At 45.3% G+C, this 13,778-nt stretch overlaps 1 protein-coding gene across 5 annotated transcripts in view; it reads right to left on the bottom strand.

Annotated features, from left to right (window-relative positions):
* Positions 1 to 13,778, bottom strand: part of LOC119651975 (semaphorin-1A) — a 499,683-nt gene that overhangs the window by 79,271 nt on the left and 406,634 nt on the right. For all 5 annotated transcript variants that reach the window (XR_005249508.1, XR_005249509.1, XR_005249507.1 and 2 more), the window contains exons 4-5: positions 1,542 to 1,650; positions 543 to 738 (exon numbers count right to left, since the gene is read on the bottom strand). Coding sequence is in view for 2 of the 5 variants with exons in the window: in XM_038055882.1 (XP_037911810.1) it covers positions 543 to 738; positions 1,542 to 1,650 (305 nt within the window). In the remaining 3 variants the exon portion in view is untranslated. The remainder of the gene's footprint in view (positions 1 to 542; positions 739 to 1,541; positions 1,651 to 13,778) is intronic.

The following is a 13,778-nucleotide window of genomic DNA, read 5'->3' on the forward strand; positions in this document are numbered from 1 at the left end:
TTGAAAATTATATCGACTTTGGCCTCGGTAAGATACTGGCTTGCTTAGAACCTAAAAACATTCCCTTCGGCCCAAACTTTCAACTGAAATAATGGATTTTCCAGTCCCACAATGAGAGCCATAACTTCAATTAATATGACATGACCTAAGCAACTTTGATATCGTAAATGTGTGTTTTACTTGTTTATTAGTTAATAAACATGAGTAGTTAATGAATATAACAACAAAATGCTCCATCAAGAGCAGCCATTCTGTGAAAGCATAATTTGGTTTACAGGCCGTGGAATGGGGGTGAGGGAGGGGTGAGTAAACACATTTTTCTACTACTCCGGAACCAAGGACCTAGTGTAAAAGCTAAACAAAGCGAAACCCTAAACATATTTTTAATTAAACTGACATTATCGTTGCCGCATTTTCAATGAATGTATTTTCATTAATTCAATTGTTATTCGCTCATACCTGGGGCTGAGTTTATGGCTAATGTGCAAATCGTAAATATGTAAAGGCGTATGTAGTGTGTAGATTTTCATATGGTACAATACCTGCAAAAACCGCAGTCGAATTATGTTTCGGGTCGTACGGGCAGACAACTTGTCCACTCTTCTCTGCCTCAAGGGAGTAGTTGTTTGCATTAATTTGATAATAATGACATTTAGGACGAAATGAATTTGTCCCGCATATTAACAAGCGTCCGGGGGCCGTTATCACCATGGTGCGGATGTAATTCTGGCATGCTTCCTGGAAAATGGAAAATTGAACTATTTCAGAGAATGCATTAATGAAATGATGTTTTTCGCCTACAAACACAATTCGATTGGTTTTATTGAAATGCACCAAAGCAATCGTTCATCCAGCCAACTAGTTAGGGGTAGTTAGTTGGAACTGTTAGTTGGCCTCCTCCTAGATAGCTGGTTGAGCGCTGCAGTGGTTGCGGAGCAAGGGCCGGTCGATCCAGTTTTCCGGAAAAGTTTCAAGTAGTTTTGGGATTTGCGGAAATTGGTTTGTTGTATAGAGCAATTCCAGAAAGTGTGCGAAGCCGTTCCCTGGTAAAAAGGCTACTTGAAACTTGTCCGGAGAGCTTACTAGCCTAGTACGCTCCCTATTCGACTACCGCGCTATACATCTACGTAGGTGTATTGTGTTCAATGTTGCCTGGTATTTGATTACTCCCAACTCTGACATGGGATCAAGTTATGAGAATAGGGTCAGCCCCAACTTCTTCATCTTTGATGGTTTCACCATGCAAATTATGAGGAAAGGAAATACTTTTGTTGCTCAGCAAACTTGAGTCAAAGGATAACATGATAACTTTCAAGCCCTCAAGTATTTAGAACTTAATTATTTAAAGTGATAAAGTGTATTCCGGAGTAATCATATATTCGGGAAGGTAATTCCCCGCAGGCATTCAATTCACGATTGGCGCACCTTGCGTCGGTAGTATGACGAATTACATTACGCTCACATATCGTTACACTTCATACATAATCCTTATGGCTTATTTTCAAACAAATTCAAATTCATAAATTTCAAAAGGAACTTACCTCGTCTTTTCCTTTCATAACGCACATTTTCACATCATCTTCAGGCGACGACCACAGGAGTCGTTGTTGTTCAGTCAAGTCATGTATGCTCAGGTTGAAGACTACGTTCCTATAAAATTGTTAAAATACAAAATAGGTTAATTTCATCAACATAAACCATCTTTGCAGAACAAGACAAGAACAAAGTGCCGGGGCGGAAGGCGCCAGGACTCTCTTAGGTTGGGAGCTGTAAAAGATGGATAGACCGGCATTTGCCATTTCACCTGCACAAATGGAACATCTGGATGTTTCAATAATCTCCTGCCCGTCCTGCGGCCGAGGCAAAGCACCGACGAGACGACGAGCAGAAAAGGACAAACCGAGATATGGATGATATATATCCCCGGATGGGGTGGGCCAAACACAATCTACCCGCAAACCGCCTAGTCAAAGATACAAAACTGAACCGAAAAAGCATTGAGTAATTTATAAAACTTTTGTGTATATTTTCATCATGGATCATATTTTGAATACAAATGATGAGACATTTCCAAGGAGCGACCTGAGCCATGAGGAGCAACGCAGGCACGAAGATAAAGAATGGAAAAATGGTTGGTATTTGGATATGATGAAGACTGCGTCAGGACTGTGTGGGGTCTCAATTGAATTAAGTTTCCTACGTACTCGTTTGGGCCTTGTCGACGTGTAGATTTTTGAACACGTTTGCCGATTTAGCATGCATACTTGTGTTGTCATTAACACCATCCCCGAGTTTGGCTCTTCCGCATGTTTGCCACGTGCTGATGAGTTTGCAAAGCATTTGATATTTATGGGCTGCCATTATCCCCGACGTTTTCTTCCACATCGCGATTCAAGGATAATATTAGCTTGGCAACAGACAGACATAGTGATAAACACAACAAACTAAAAACCCGCATCGTTTTCCCTGCTATTTCCCATATTGGTATTCTCAGCCTTCCGACGCAAATCGTGCCATTCCAACCATTCATTCCGCCCCAGAACAACAGTTAAAAGAATTTCCATCTAATACAAATTCCCAGAATAAAATCTTGTCAAGTAGCGAAACTTAATAAAATGGCGACGAAAACAAAACTTCTAATTGCATAACATTACGCAATTCCAGCAAGACAAAGTTTTAGTCTGTTGAAATCATTCAAGTCGACATTTATTTCGTTTTGCCTGTTCGTTACTAGAATGTAAATATGTAGTCGCTCGGTACAGTGCGACTAATTCTATGGCGGAAAATCCAACAACATTTTGTTTGGTAACTTTTTCAACTTCGATACAAGCAGGCGAATTACCTAGAATCTCATTAAATAAATAGCGAAATTACAAATAAAAATATTGTTGCAAGTTTCCTGCCTAAACTAGGGAGAAGAAATCTATTTTGTTCCCTGAGCAAGAGAAACTATTGAAAGTAGTGCAGTCAGGTGGCGAGAATTAGGGTTTCCCCGGAAATCTAGAACCACAGCAAGAGGAAATGCACCAACAATCTGGATGTTATATATGCGGAAATATCTAGGACCCTTCAAGTGTCTTGATACCGTTCTATAAACACTTATTTAGGGGGCCGTTCGCCGGTGATCTGCTTCCATTCCTGATGGACCCGCCTACTTCCGTCCATATAAGCATCACATCTCTCTCGTTAACAGGTTAATAACGACCATCCCTGCGATAACGAACACCGCATCATCCGAACTAGTCCGAAATGCGCTGCATACCCTCAGTGCAATCAGCCGATAGGTAGAGTTTATCTTCCCCCAGTTCTTTACGTTGTCCAAAGCCTCACAGACGACGCGTACAACAATATGGGCCACACGACCCCAGCTATCAGCAGCCTGCTACTCTGTTTTGGCTCACTTTCGTTCGGCATCATCCTGGCCGTGGTGGCCTTTGCGTACGATCTTTGAAGCCTGGCATCGATAGTCAAGCCAAGATATTTGATGGTTGCCTTTGAGACGATCATATGGCTCCCAACCCGTAATGAGGGTTGCCTCCGTCTTCTCCTCCGCCAGGCTCAGTCCGGTCTCCTCACGTCAGAACCTTACAGCCATGATCGACTCGGTGGCGTAAACCTCCACATCCTCCGGGAGTTTTGCAACGATCAGTATGGTCAGGTCATCTGCAAAACCGACCAACCTGGCCTCCCCTGTTACGGGAAGCAAGAGCACCCCGTTATACATCACGCTCCAGTGCAGGGGGCCCAACACCGAACCTTGTGGTACCCCCGCTGTATTGATGTATTCATTGGGCCCGTCGTCCGTCCCGTACCGGAGAGCTCCGTCCGACAGGTAACTCTCGATTAGCTTAACCAGATGCATAATTTTGGCCAATGATTCCTTAATATGGCCCCAGTTCGCGGAGTTGAATGCATTTTTTACATCCACTGTCATCACGCCACAACACTTGCCAGAAAGCATTGCCTCTCGAGCCAACTCCAACACTCTTCCCACCGCGCCAATAGTAGAGCGAGCTTTCCGGAACCCATATTGTTCATCCGCAAGGCCATTCCCGTCTTCCACGATTGGGAGCAATCTATTGTAGATGATGCGGTCGAACAATTCCACATAGTGTCCAACAAACAGAGAGGTCGATAGGTTGCTGGGCCTACGGTAGCTTGCCGGGTTTGGGCAACAACACCAGTTTTTGCCGTTTACATTGTGGAGGAAATACGCCTTCCACCATGCACGCCTCGAAGGTATTTATGAACCAATCAGGCCTGGTCCCCGCCGCCAACTTCAGCGCTTTATTAGAGATGCCATCGCCGACCCTTCCGCAGACCTCCAGAAGTTCCTCCTCGGTAACGCGAGGTATTATATCCACCTCGAATTGGGCCTCCGTTCCGTCCGTAATTCTGCCACGCAACGTCCTTTAATCTCGTTCGGGTCGTGATCGGGTCTTCCCCTGGATCGCTGGAACTCCCTTCTTGCTCGATGGCATGCCGATTTTAGCTCCGCGATTTCGCTATTCCACAAATAGTTTGGTTGTTTGCTTGCAAACTTTCGCATCCGGGACACAGCAGCGTCGCATGCCTCGGTCGCCCATCGCGTAATTCTCGATGCCATTTCGATCGCCGTGCCATTCAGGCCATCATGACACGCCAGAGCTTCAGAGAACGTATCCTGCTCGAACGCCCGTCGTCCAGCCCGGCATTCCTACCCGCTTTCTACGAGCATTTAACCCGCCACTTGACCCTGGTGACTCCTGGTGGTCGCTGTGGGTGTAATGCTCACTGACATACCAGGTATTTCCCCTTGCCAATGCGGTGCTCTGAACATAAATGAGTTCCCAACATTGGCAAGTACAACATCCAACTCCGCTAATGCCTTGCGCCGGATACGTGTTCTCTCGTTTGTCCTTCGGCTACCCCACTCACAGGTTACCCGCTATGATTTTCGGAGTATGACTCCCTGCGTCCAGCACCAAATGGTGAAGCATCTCCTCGTTGTTGAGATTGATTTGAATCAATCTCATTTGGGCCTTGTATTTAGCGCTCTGGACATCTGCTACTGCCAACAATATGCCGGTTGCCGATGTTCTCCTTTTCTTCGTACAGCATGCATTTCGGGTCAGCTGTCCGCTGCTTGGCGATATGTCCCTCTCCTCTGTACTCCCTGCACCGCTTTGATCTATCGTGGGCGCTGGTGCATGCTGCGGCTGTGTGCCCAAAGTCGAAGCACCTGAAGCATCTTTTCATCTCCACTCGCTCCCTGAGTCGACAGTTGACCATGCCTATCTTAACTCTGCCCGCCGCTAGTATTTTAGACGCTGTCTCTGCTGGCAGGCTGATAACTGCAGTTTGCGTCCCCCCATAAGCCTTTCGCATCGATTTGACTGCCGATTCCTGTAGTCTCGGAAGCACCTTTTCCCTTGCTGCGCGGACATCCTCCTTCGTGGTGACCTCGTCGATGTCCTTGCGCTCGAGAGTTACCTCCCGCCGTCTGGCCCTGACTTCAGCCTGCTGGCCAAGGGATTTTTGCACCTGAACGAGGAATTTCTCCGCTGTTTTATCATTCGACTAATTCGATTGACGCTGTTTCCTAGATCCCTAAGCTCCGGGTCCGACTTGCTTAAGAATGTCGGCATAAGTTGCTTCCCCCTTTTTGGAAGTGACGATCACTTCTGGTCGTATCCTCCTCCCTTCCTTCCCCTTCTTGGAGACAACCTTGCTCCATGTCTCCACGCCTCGCACTTCATGCTCTGCCTCATTTGCAGGCATCACAGCTACCGCCTTTCCTTTGAAATCTTTGGCTGTTTTCAATGCCTACTTCGGTTTCTTTGGAGAAGGGTGTTTCATCCTTTTGGGGATCTGTTTGGATCCAGGTACTCACCCACGCGGCTTCTTTTTCCAGTATTCTCGCCGAGTAACCTTTGCAGAAGAGGTGTCACCTGTGTCGGCTGGATGACTTTCTTCCTTGGTTTACATGCTGCTTTCTCCTCCTGGACTCTACCATACGCCATTCTGATACCTCTGATCATAGCCCTAATATTTTGGTGGATGTTCTTTCTATCCTTTATGAACTCACAGAGCTCCATTATCTTCTCATCCAGTGCAGCATATGCCCCTCCCGGGTGGTCGTTCGCTCGCTGACATTCGTCACACCCATCATCTGGTACCAGAATCGCATCGCTGGGCTTGGCTTCCTTAAATTTCTCCTTCGTTGTCTGACAGACTCCTCGTCCTTCTAGCGATCTTGCTCGGCTAGGTGGCGATCTAAGTAGGACTGAACTTCTTCTGAAAGGATCCGGTATCGCGTTAGGTCATCGTCGGTCGGGAGCTGGTTCGTTCATTCCCAAAAACCACCTGCGTTGGGCTTTTCAAGACCTCTATTGCTTGTGCTGGTATTTTGTTGTTCGCATCCACTTACTTGTTTGGGTATTTGCCCCAAATTCAGATACGGGCTCGCATTCACGGGCCATAACCGTGGCAATTGCCAGCATTTTGCTTCCCGCTACCCCCGTGCTCCATAGGAAGTCCTATCTCTCCAGCCGTCCTTTCCCCTTCTTAAACTGCCTGCGTACCATCAGGAGGCAGCGGCCGAAGGTTCCGTAGACCTTCAGGAGTAGTCCAACCTGCTCATCTCCTGAGTTAGCTTAAACTAATGTCTGCCTCGAAGTGGCGTGTTGGATTCTGGATCCCGCAGGAACCGCTCACCTCAACCGACCAGCTACAACCTTACCCGGGTCGCCGTATCGCTCGTGCGGAGAGAAACATGGTCGTCCCTTTGACACGTACAGCTGGGAAGACCGCTTACAAGATGATACAGCTGGTTGCCGTACCATCTTGCGTCAGTATATATATATATATATATGTGGTTGCCATTTATACACTTCAACCACACCGATGCATCATCGTTCGCAGTTACCTGAAATGCATCACGATTTCCTTCTTTACTATACTGCGTCAAGCGCCCTAGGACGACTCATCCGTTGGCCATCTCGGGAGTGGAGTGGATTCTACTGCATCGCATAGCCCGCAATGTAATTGTCAACCCTCCTTAATGGGTGATCTATCCACTGCCACTTCCGCGTTCCGATCACAGTGCGTACGAATACCAGGTCTACGAATTTTTTATTTGTGATATTTTTCAGGCCAGCGTACTCTGATGATACGATGAAGATAGGTGTTCACGAAGGGTTCTAGCTTTTAAGTAACAGTGGCGTTTCCTTTCTATGTACTACTCCCACATAGCAACAGTACATTCTTAACTTGATCTTAATGTTGAGATAACTTCATTTCCAGATTTTAGGCAGGGCAGCAAAAGCGGACCTAGCGCTGTCGATGTTCGGTGGCACTACGCTTCTTAGATATACCAATTGATCAATACCTTCGATGCTTTATTCATTAATGCAGATAAACAGGGTGCGATAACCCGTCAGACTGAGAACCTTATTTTTTTGGTGTTTATCTTCGATCCAACTCTCCTTGTCTCTCTTTCCAAATCCTAAGCAATTTGGCCGAGGTCCATAGCCCGGCGAGAGAGCAAACAGATGTCAAAAAATTTCGATGGAGCTGGGAAATTACTGATGATAGGTAGAGACTCCGATGCAAAAACCTATATAATAGTAAATAGGAGATCAAAAGCACGATAAGAAGGGTATTTGAAACTGGATGAGCACAAGAACGAGGTACACCAGTGCCGCTGTCAAATGGAAGAACTAACTTAGGAAATCATATAGTTACAGTATCGCGGGAGGTGTGCTTTCATTTTATGTTTAGAAAAATCGCCGAACAGAATTTGGTTCCGTGTTCCTGCATGAACCTTAATCGACTGAGAGCTATGAATTTTTAAGCATCTAAATCTAGCTGCTGGCTTGTAAGGAGTAGACTTACTGATCGTCGAGCCGCGACGGATAGATGGCGAGAATACTTCGAGCAGATTTCAACTGAAGAATTTGCTCATCCTCCACTTCCACAATGTTTGCAGACATTTGGAGCAGTTCCACCAGTCAGTGCAACTGAAGTCGAGGAGGCAATAAAACAAATGAAATTGGGGAAAGCAACAGGACCTGACGACATCGCATCTGAGCTCTGGAAAGCGAAGAGCTGGGACCCAACACTGTGGCTCAGTGAATTCTTTAACCGAGTTATTCAGGAAGGAAGAACACCATCTGACTGGCAAGAAAGTACCACTGTTCCCACATGGAAAAAGAAAGGTAGTCCAGCAGAATGTTCAAATTACCGTCCGATCCGGTTACTTTCCCATACCATGAAGATTTTTGAACGCATTCTTGACAACCGTATTCGCGAAATCATTGAAATAACCGTGAATCAAGCCGGATTTGTCAAGAACTGCGGAACTACTGACGCAATACATGCTGCGCGGTTACTCACGGCGAAACACCGTGAGAAGCATCGCCCTCTTTACATTGCCGTTCTGGATCTAGAGAAAGCGTTTGACCGTGTACCACACGAACTCATCTGGTATGCTTTACGACAACACTTCGTGCCAGAAGAACTCGTGCGCTGGGTTCGATTGCTCTACCACGATCCGAAAAGTAAAGTTCGAAGTATGGCGGGTGTATCAAAACCGTTTCGTGTCTCTGTTGGTGTTCATCAAAGAAGCGCCCTTTCACCACTCCTCTTTGTTCTTGTTATGGACACCATGCTTTATGCAGATGATGTTTTCCTAGCATCTGATAGCAAAAATGATCTCGAGCAACTTGTTCAAAAATGGAATGATCGCCTCATGCAACACGATCTCAGATTCAATTTAAACAAAACTCAATTTTCGACGACCGATCCCCATGAAATAGGCACAATTACTGTCAGCGGCAGTGATCTGCCCAGAACTGAGCGATTTAAATACCTCGGGTCAACGCTAGCAGCCAATGGAGAACTGCGTTATGAAATTGCTTCACGCATTAACGCAACCTGGATGAAAGGGTGTTCCGCAACTGGTGTTCTTTGTGATCGACGTATCAACGTCTCAAATCTAAAATTTACCGCAATGACGTCCGTCCAGTCGCTCTCTATGGTTCTGAGTGTTGGCCAACTATAAAAGACAATGAACGGCGTCTTGCGGTAATGGAGATGAAGATGCTACGTTGGACTAGTGGCGTCACACGTTTAGATCAGACCCCGCTTGTGAACGGGACAAAGACTGAGTGGGAGAAAACTTTTCTTTAACGTCACTACCACTTCAGTTCACGAAGCAGTTTTCTCGAAAGTGCCACGACGCCACGAGGAAAGGTCCTATAGCTTGGGTTGGTCCTTCCACGATGGGCGTCTGCACCGCGTTGCGAATTGAAGGACTGATTCGAGCGCGATTGGCTGGTCTTTAGCAATGGAACCCGAGCAAGCACCCAGTCCAATAGACCACGCAACAACAGTCTGCTTCAACTAACACACACAACTTTTACCGACATGGCAGCAGGTCCAAATCCAATTGCTTTTATAGACTCAAGGACAAATTGGGACCTGATTACATGTATGATTAGAATGAATTGGACCACCGTCTTTAGGAAACCCTGGCCGATCGTTCAATCCTATCTCTGCTTATCTACACTATCATCGTCGACTGGGATCTAGGATTTGGGATGATGGCACATCAATATATTTGGCAATCAAGCAGTTCCTTTTCCGCGTGGAGGCATTGATTAACTGAACCCTAAGAGGTCTTTCAGGCTGCTGTATATACATGCACACACCCTTTGCCGAGGTAGAGCACCAGACTGATACTGGGACTGTCATACGACTTGGATATCAGCCAAATTTTTAAGCGTTTAATTGCGGAGGTGAAACCTATTTCTTGATCATCAAAGCAATGATAAAAATTACTGTTTCTCTTTCAAAATGTCCTGCGAAAAATAAATAGCACAGCTTCGGTTTTCACTCCAATACATGTTGTTTCCAAAGTCAACACATCAGGTTTCCAGTTCTCCCATTAATTAACCGTCCGCATATATGCACAGTGGAAACTGCACAAAGAGCTCGTGGACAAAACACTGAGATTCCAACACACCAGAGCCATAGGTGTTATGAGTTATAAAAGCTAACATCCTGTAAGCTCGCGTCGGGTCGCAATAAAATACATAATCGATAATAGAAAACACATGTTACCATTATATACTAACATGGCCGCACCGTGCGTATTCTGTCTGTGCAAACATTCTGCAATTTTATATTGCTACCTTTCGGCAGACGAAACCGCTCCTCTAACAAGTTTTTATGATACACAAAAGTGAAAACATCAGCAGATTGTGTCCTCTGCGTCTCGTCCATGTTGTTGAAAAGTTTTCCATAATATTGCGACATACCCGGTAGGTAGTCATCTGCATGGAAAACCTCCCTTCGACCGGAGTGCCTGTAACTGGTATACACTGCCCGGCCGGGTTTTCTAGGGGATGATGCATGGTGCAAAGCGATTGTGCTTTTCCATCAGCTCTTATTGTTGTTGTGCAGAATTTTTAGGAAAAACATTTTTTCCAATAATTGACTCGAATGTTGGGTTTTTTTTTTTTAAATTGTCTCGTTCGTCACTTCTATCGATTTTCGAACGGAAAAACTGCAGTGGAAATTCGATTGCGACTCGGCAGTTAGTATCGTGCAAATATCGAAAAGTATTTAGTGAATGTAAAAACTTTTAACACTCCAAAAAACGCGCTTCCGTGTATCCTGTTTGCGCGTTCCTGCCACCCCCTCGCACTCGCATCCTCATCAGTTGCCACAAACATGCCTCTTGTCGAGTTCATCGATAATTTATTGCTTTAGGTCACACATTTGCAGTGATGTATGTTTATGTAATTCTGACACATTTTCCGAAAACAGAACTAAATTTTCATACAACAGATCTGAATCCGGGCAAAAATGCAGACTGAAGAGGAAAAAAGGGTTTTTCCCTCAATTGGGGAAGAGCTCCAGGGACATGCCATAAAAATGCTGTAATTTAAGTTTGAATGGTGAGGCATCGTGCAATGTTGGATAACGATATGAAGTCAAGTAGGGACGATGTCACGGTGGTGGGGGAAGGGAGGAAAACATTCGATTTGAAATGGGGCAGGGAAAACTGAAAAACTTTTAAAGGCAATTCACGTAGATGTTTCCAAGACTGCATTATAAAATAAAGCTAACGCAAATCATGTATGCATGTGTATGATTCTCATGATTTAATAATATCCCTTTTTGTCCAAGGATAAAAAAGGGATATTTTGGGATTTGAAAAAGTCGAATCAAAAATGACCCCATATATAACCGAAAATGGTTTGAGAAAACACAATGAAACAAATGATATGCAAGATTTGAGCCCCTGGAATTCGGCGGAATTTTGCTGAAAATATGCTGTTGTGGATAAAAGACCAGAATGAATTCCAAATATTTTGGCAATGTATTGAAGTAGTCCCAACAGATCTACCCTTCTTTCTCATGTTTTTCCTTGAATTCTCCCTGCTTTTTAACTTGTATGGAGCAGCCTTATTATCATCTTACACGTTCTCCATATGGAAGACATCTCTGCTCCATTGTCTTCGGGTTTCATCCTGTAGCGGATTTCACTAAGGATTTCTGCAAATGTCTTCCCTTCCTTCGGCTTAATGAGCTGATTTAATGCTCCTGGCTTTAATTTGCAGCCTGCTTGTGTTTGGATAGACGGATCTCTGGCGGCGTAGCCAATTGTTTCCTTGTTTCCTTTTTCGCCTTCTTTTATTGGGCCCTGGAAACTACTTTAATAAAAGTTTCCTTCAGGCACGTCGTCCTCCTATCGCTATTTCCCCAGTTCGCTTTGCATTGGGCTATCTGCGCTCCGTTTAAGGCAAACAGCGTTCTCACCGGTGAGTTCGGCTGATTCTGCTTTCCAATCGTCTTCCGCTGCTCTCCACGTTCGCCTGTAGAAGGAGCTGCGGTCCAATAGTTCCCCCAGTTCCATCAGTCCGTTTTTGACGCTTTTGCTGACGTTTCTCTGGAGAAACGTTGCCGACCGCATACGCTTCACCACTGCTGCGCATTTCCTGATGAGCCTTTCCTCTTCGGCTCTAGCTAGGACGGCCGACTGCACTTGCACTCGGTTTGTATCCGAATCCATCTGCTCAGGACTAGCGATTCTGACTGGGCTTTTTTTCGGAACACGGGCACTAAAAGGTATTGGAGTTGCACGGTCAGTCGCGCCACACCAGGGTATCGTGCACAAGGAAGCGGGCCACAATAGTTAGAAACGGGTGTACCCTCGTGGACAAAGCCCCTGCCCCAGTTCCCTGAGGCCTGACCTATGACTGCCCTGGAAAAAAACCGTTTGCCCCCATTTTTAAAATGCTTGAGTGCCATGCTCCAAACGAGGCATCCGTGGACCAAACAGACGTGAGAGTAAGTTGCTCTCCATTTGGTCCGGTCCAACATCAAGTGGATGTGGACTTAGGATCCCTCACTTATCTTAAACAACAATTATATATTATTCAATTAAATAAATTTTCAAACGTTAGAATTATAATTAACCTCTTCCTTTGTCTTTCTCATAAATTGTATTCCACGGCCATTTAGGCGCCCGTAACAAATGCATTTTCGCCTAGCGGATCGGTTCAAGCAATTGCGAAACATTTATGTATTGCTGCAAAACAGCATATGGTGTTGCAGTGCATCCAATGAAAATGTCAGGCTGTTGATCGGGAGAAATACAACTGATGATGGTTTTTCGTTTCTGGCGGACGCCCGGTAAAGATCATGGGATATGAAAGTGTAACCTATTGGAAGTTAAGCAAATTTGTTTTTTCTCGAAATACAAATGCCCACTTCGAGTTAAAACGCCATACCTCTGACACCTTTGTTGATGTAACTAAAAGTGCTTCAAATCTTGTTCCGAATGGCAACGTGTACGTATGAGTCCAACAATCACTCCGACAGTTCCCACGTGGTCAAATTTTCTGGTACTAACTAAGTGTCCTGAAGGCTCAATTGATTAGAGCGCTGAGTTGCTGTAGCGGAAGGTCGCGATTCAAATCGCACTGGGGGCAGAGGGATTTGTTATCGTGACTGGATGTTGGATACCAGTCGACTCAGCTGTGAATAAGTACCAAAGTTAAATCAGGGTAATAATCTCGGGCAAGCGCAATGCTGATCACATTGCCTCCTACAGGGTATTGTAATCCTGTAATTGTACCGTTACGGTCTTGAATGAAGTGCTCTAACATACTTCAATACATACATGTGTCCGGATAGCTGAGTGGTTAGAGCACAAGGCTGTCGTACGGAAGGTCGCGGTTCAAATCTCGCTGGCGGCAGTGGGATTTGTATCGTGATTTGACGTCGGATACCAGTCGACTCAGCCTCAGCCTCACTTCAAGGCCCTGATCCAATATGGATTGTTGTGCCAACGATTATTATTATTATTATTATTAACATACTTCAAGGCTCTGATCCAATTGGATTGTTGTGCAAACGAAATTATTATTATTATTTTCGAGTTATGCCAATCTCGGCAGATGCCGGATTTTACCTAATACTAGCATTAAGAACCAAGCATCTAGGCTCGGACGATCCTACCTACTTAAAAGATAAAGGGGCGTTGGTGATGGTGGTGGTGGCCGGTGGTAGGTTAGTGGGAGAATCCGTCGAGAACTCTCCGTGACATCGAACACGTATGCAGAATGGTATATTTCAGCATCGTTTGAACCAGACTGTGTGAGAGCCCCAGGACATCAAAGGAAGCCGTGAAGGATTTTGGTACAATACCTGTAGCTGACAATATTATACGAACTGCAACCACTTTCTCGAGACCCCGAATTTCTTTAATTTCCCGAGCCACTGGC

Source organism: Hermetia illucens, chromosome 3 (genome assembly GCF_905115235.1).
Source record: "Hermetia illucens chromosome 3, iHerIll2.2.curated.20191125, whole genome shotgun sequence".
NCBI lineage: Eukaryota > Metazoa > Arthropoda > Insecta > Diptera > Stratiomyidae > Hermetia > Hermetia illucens.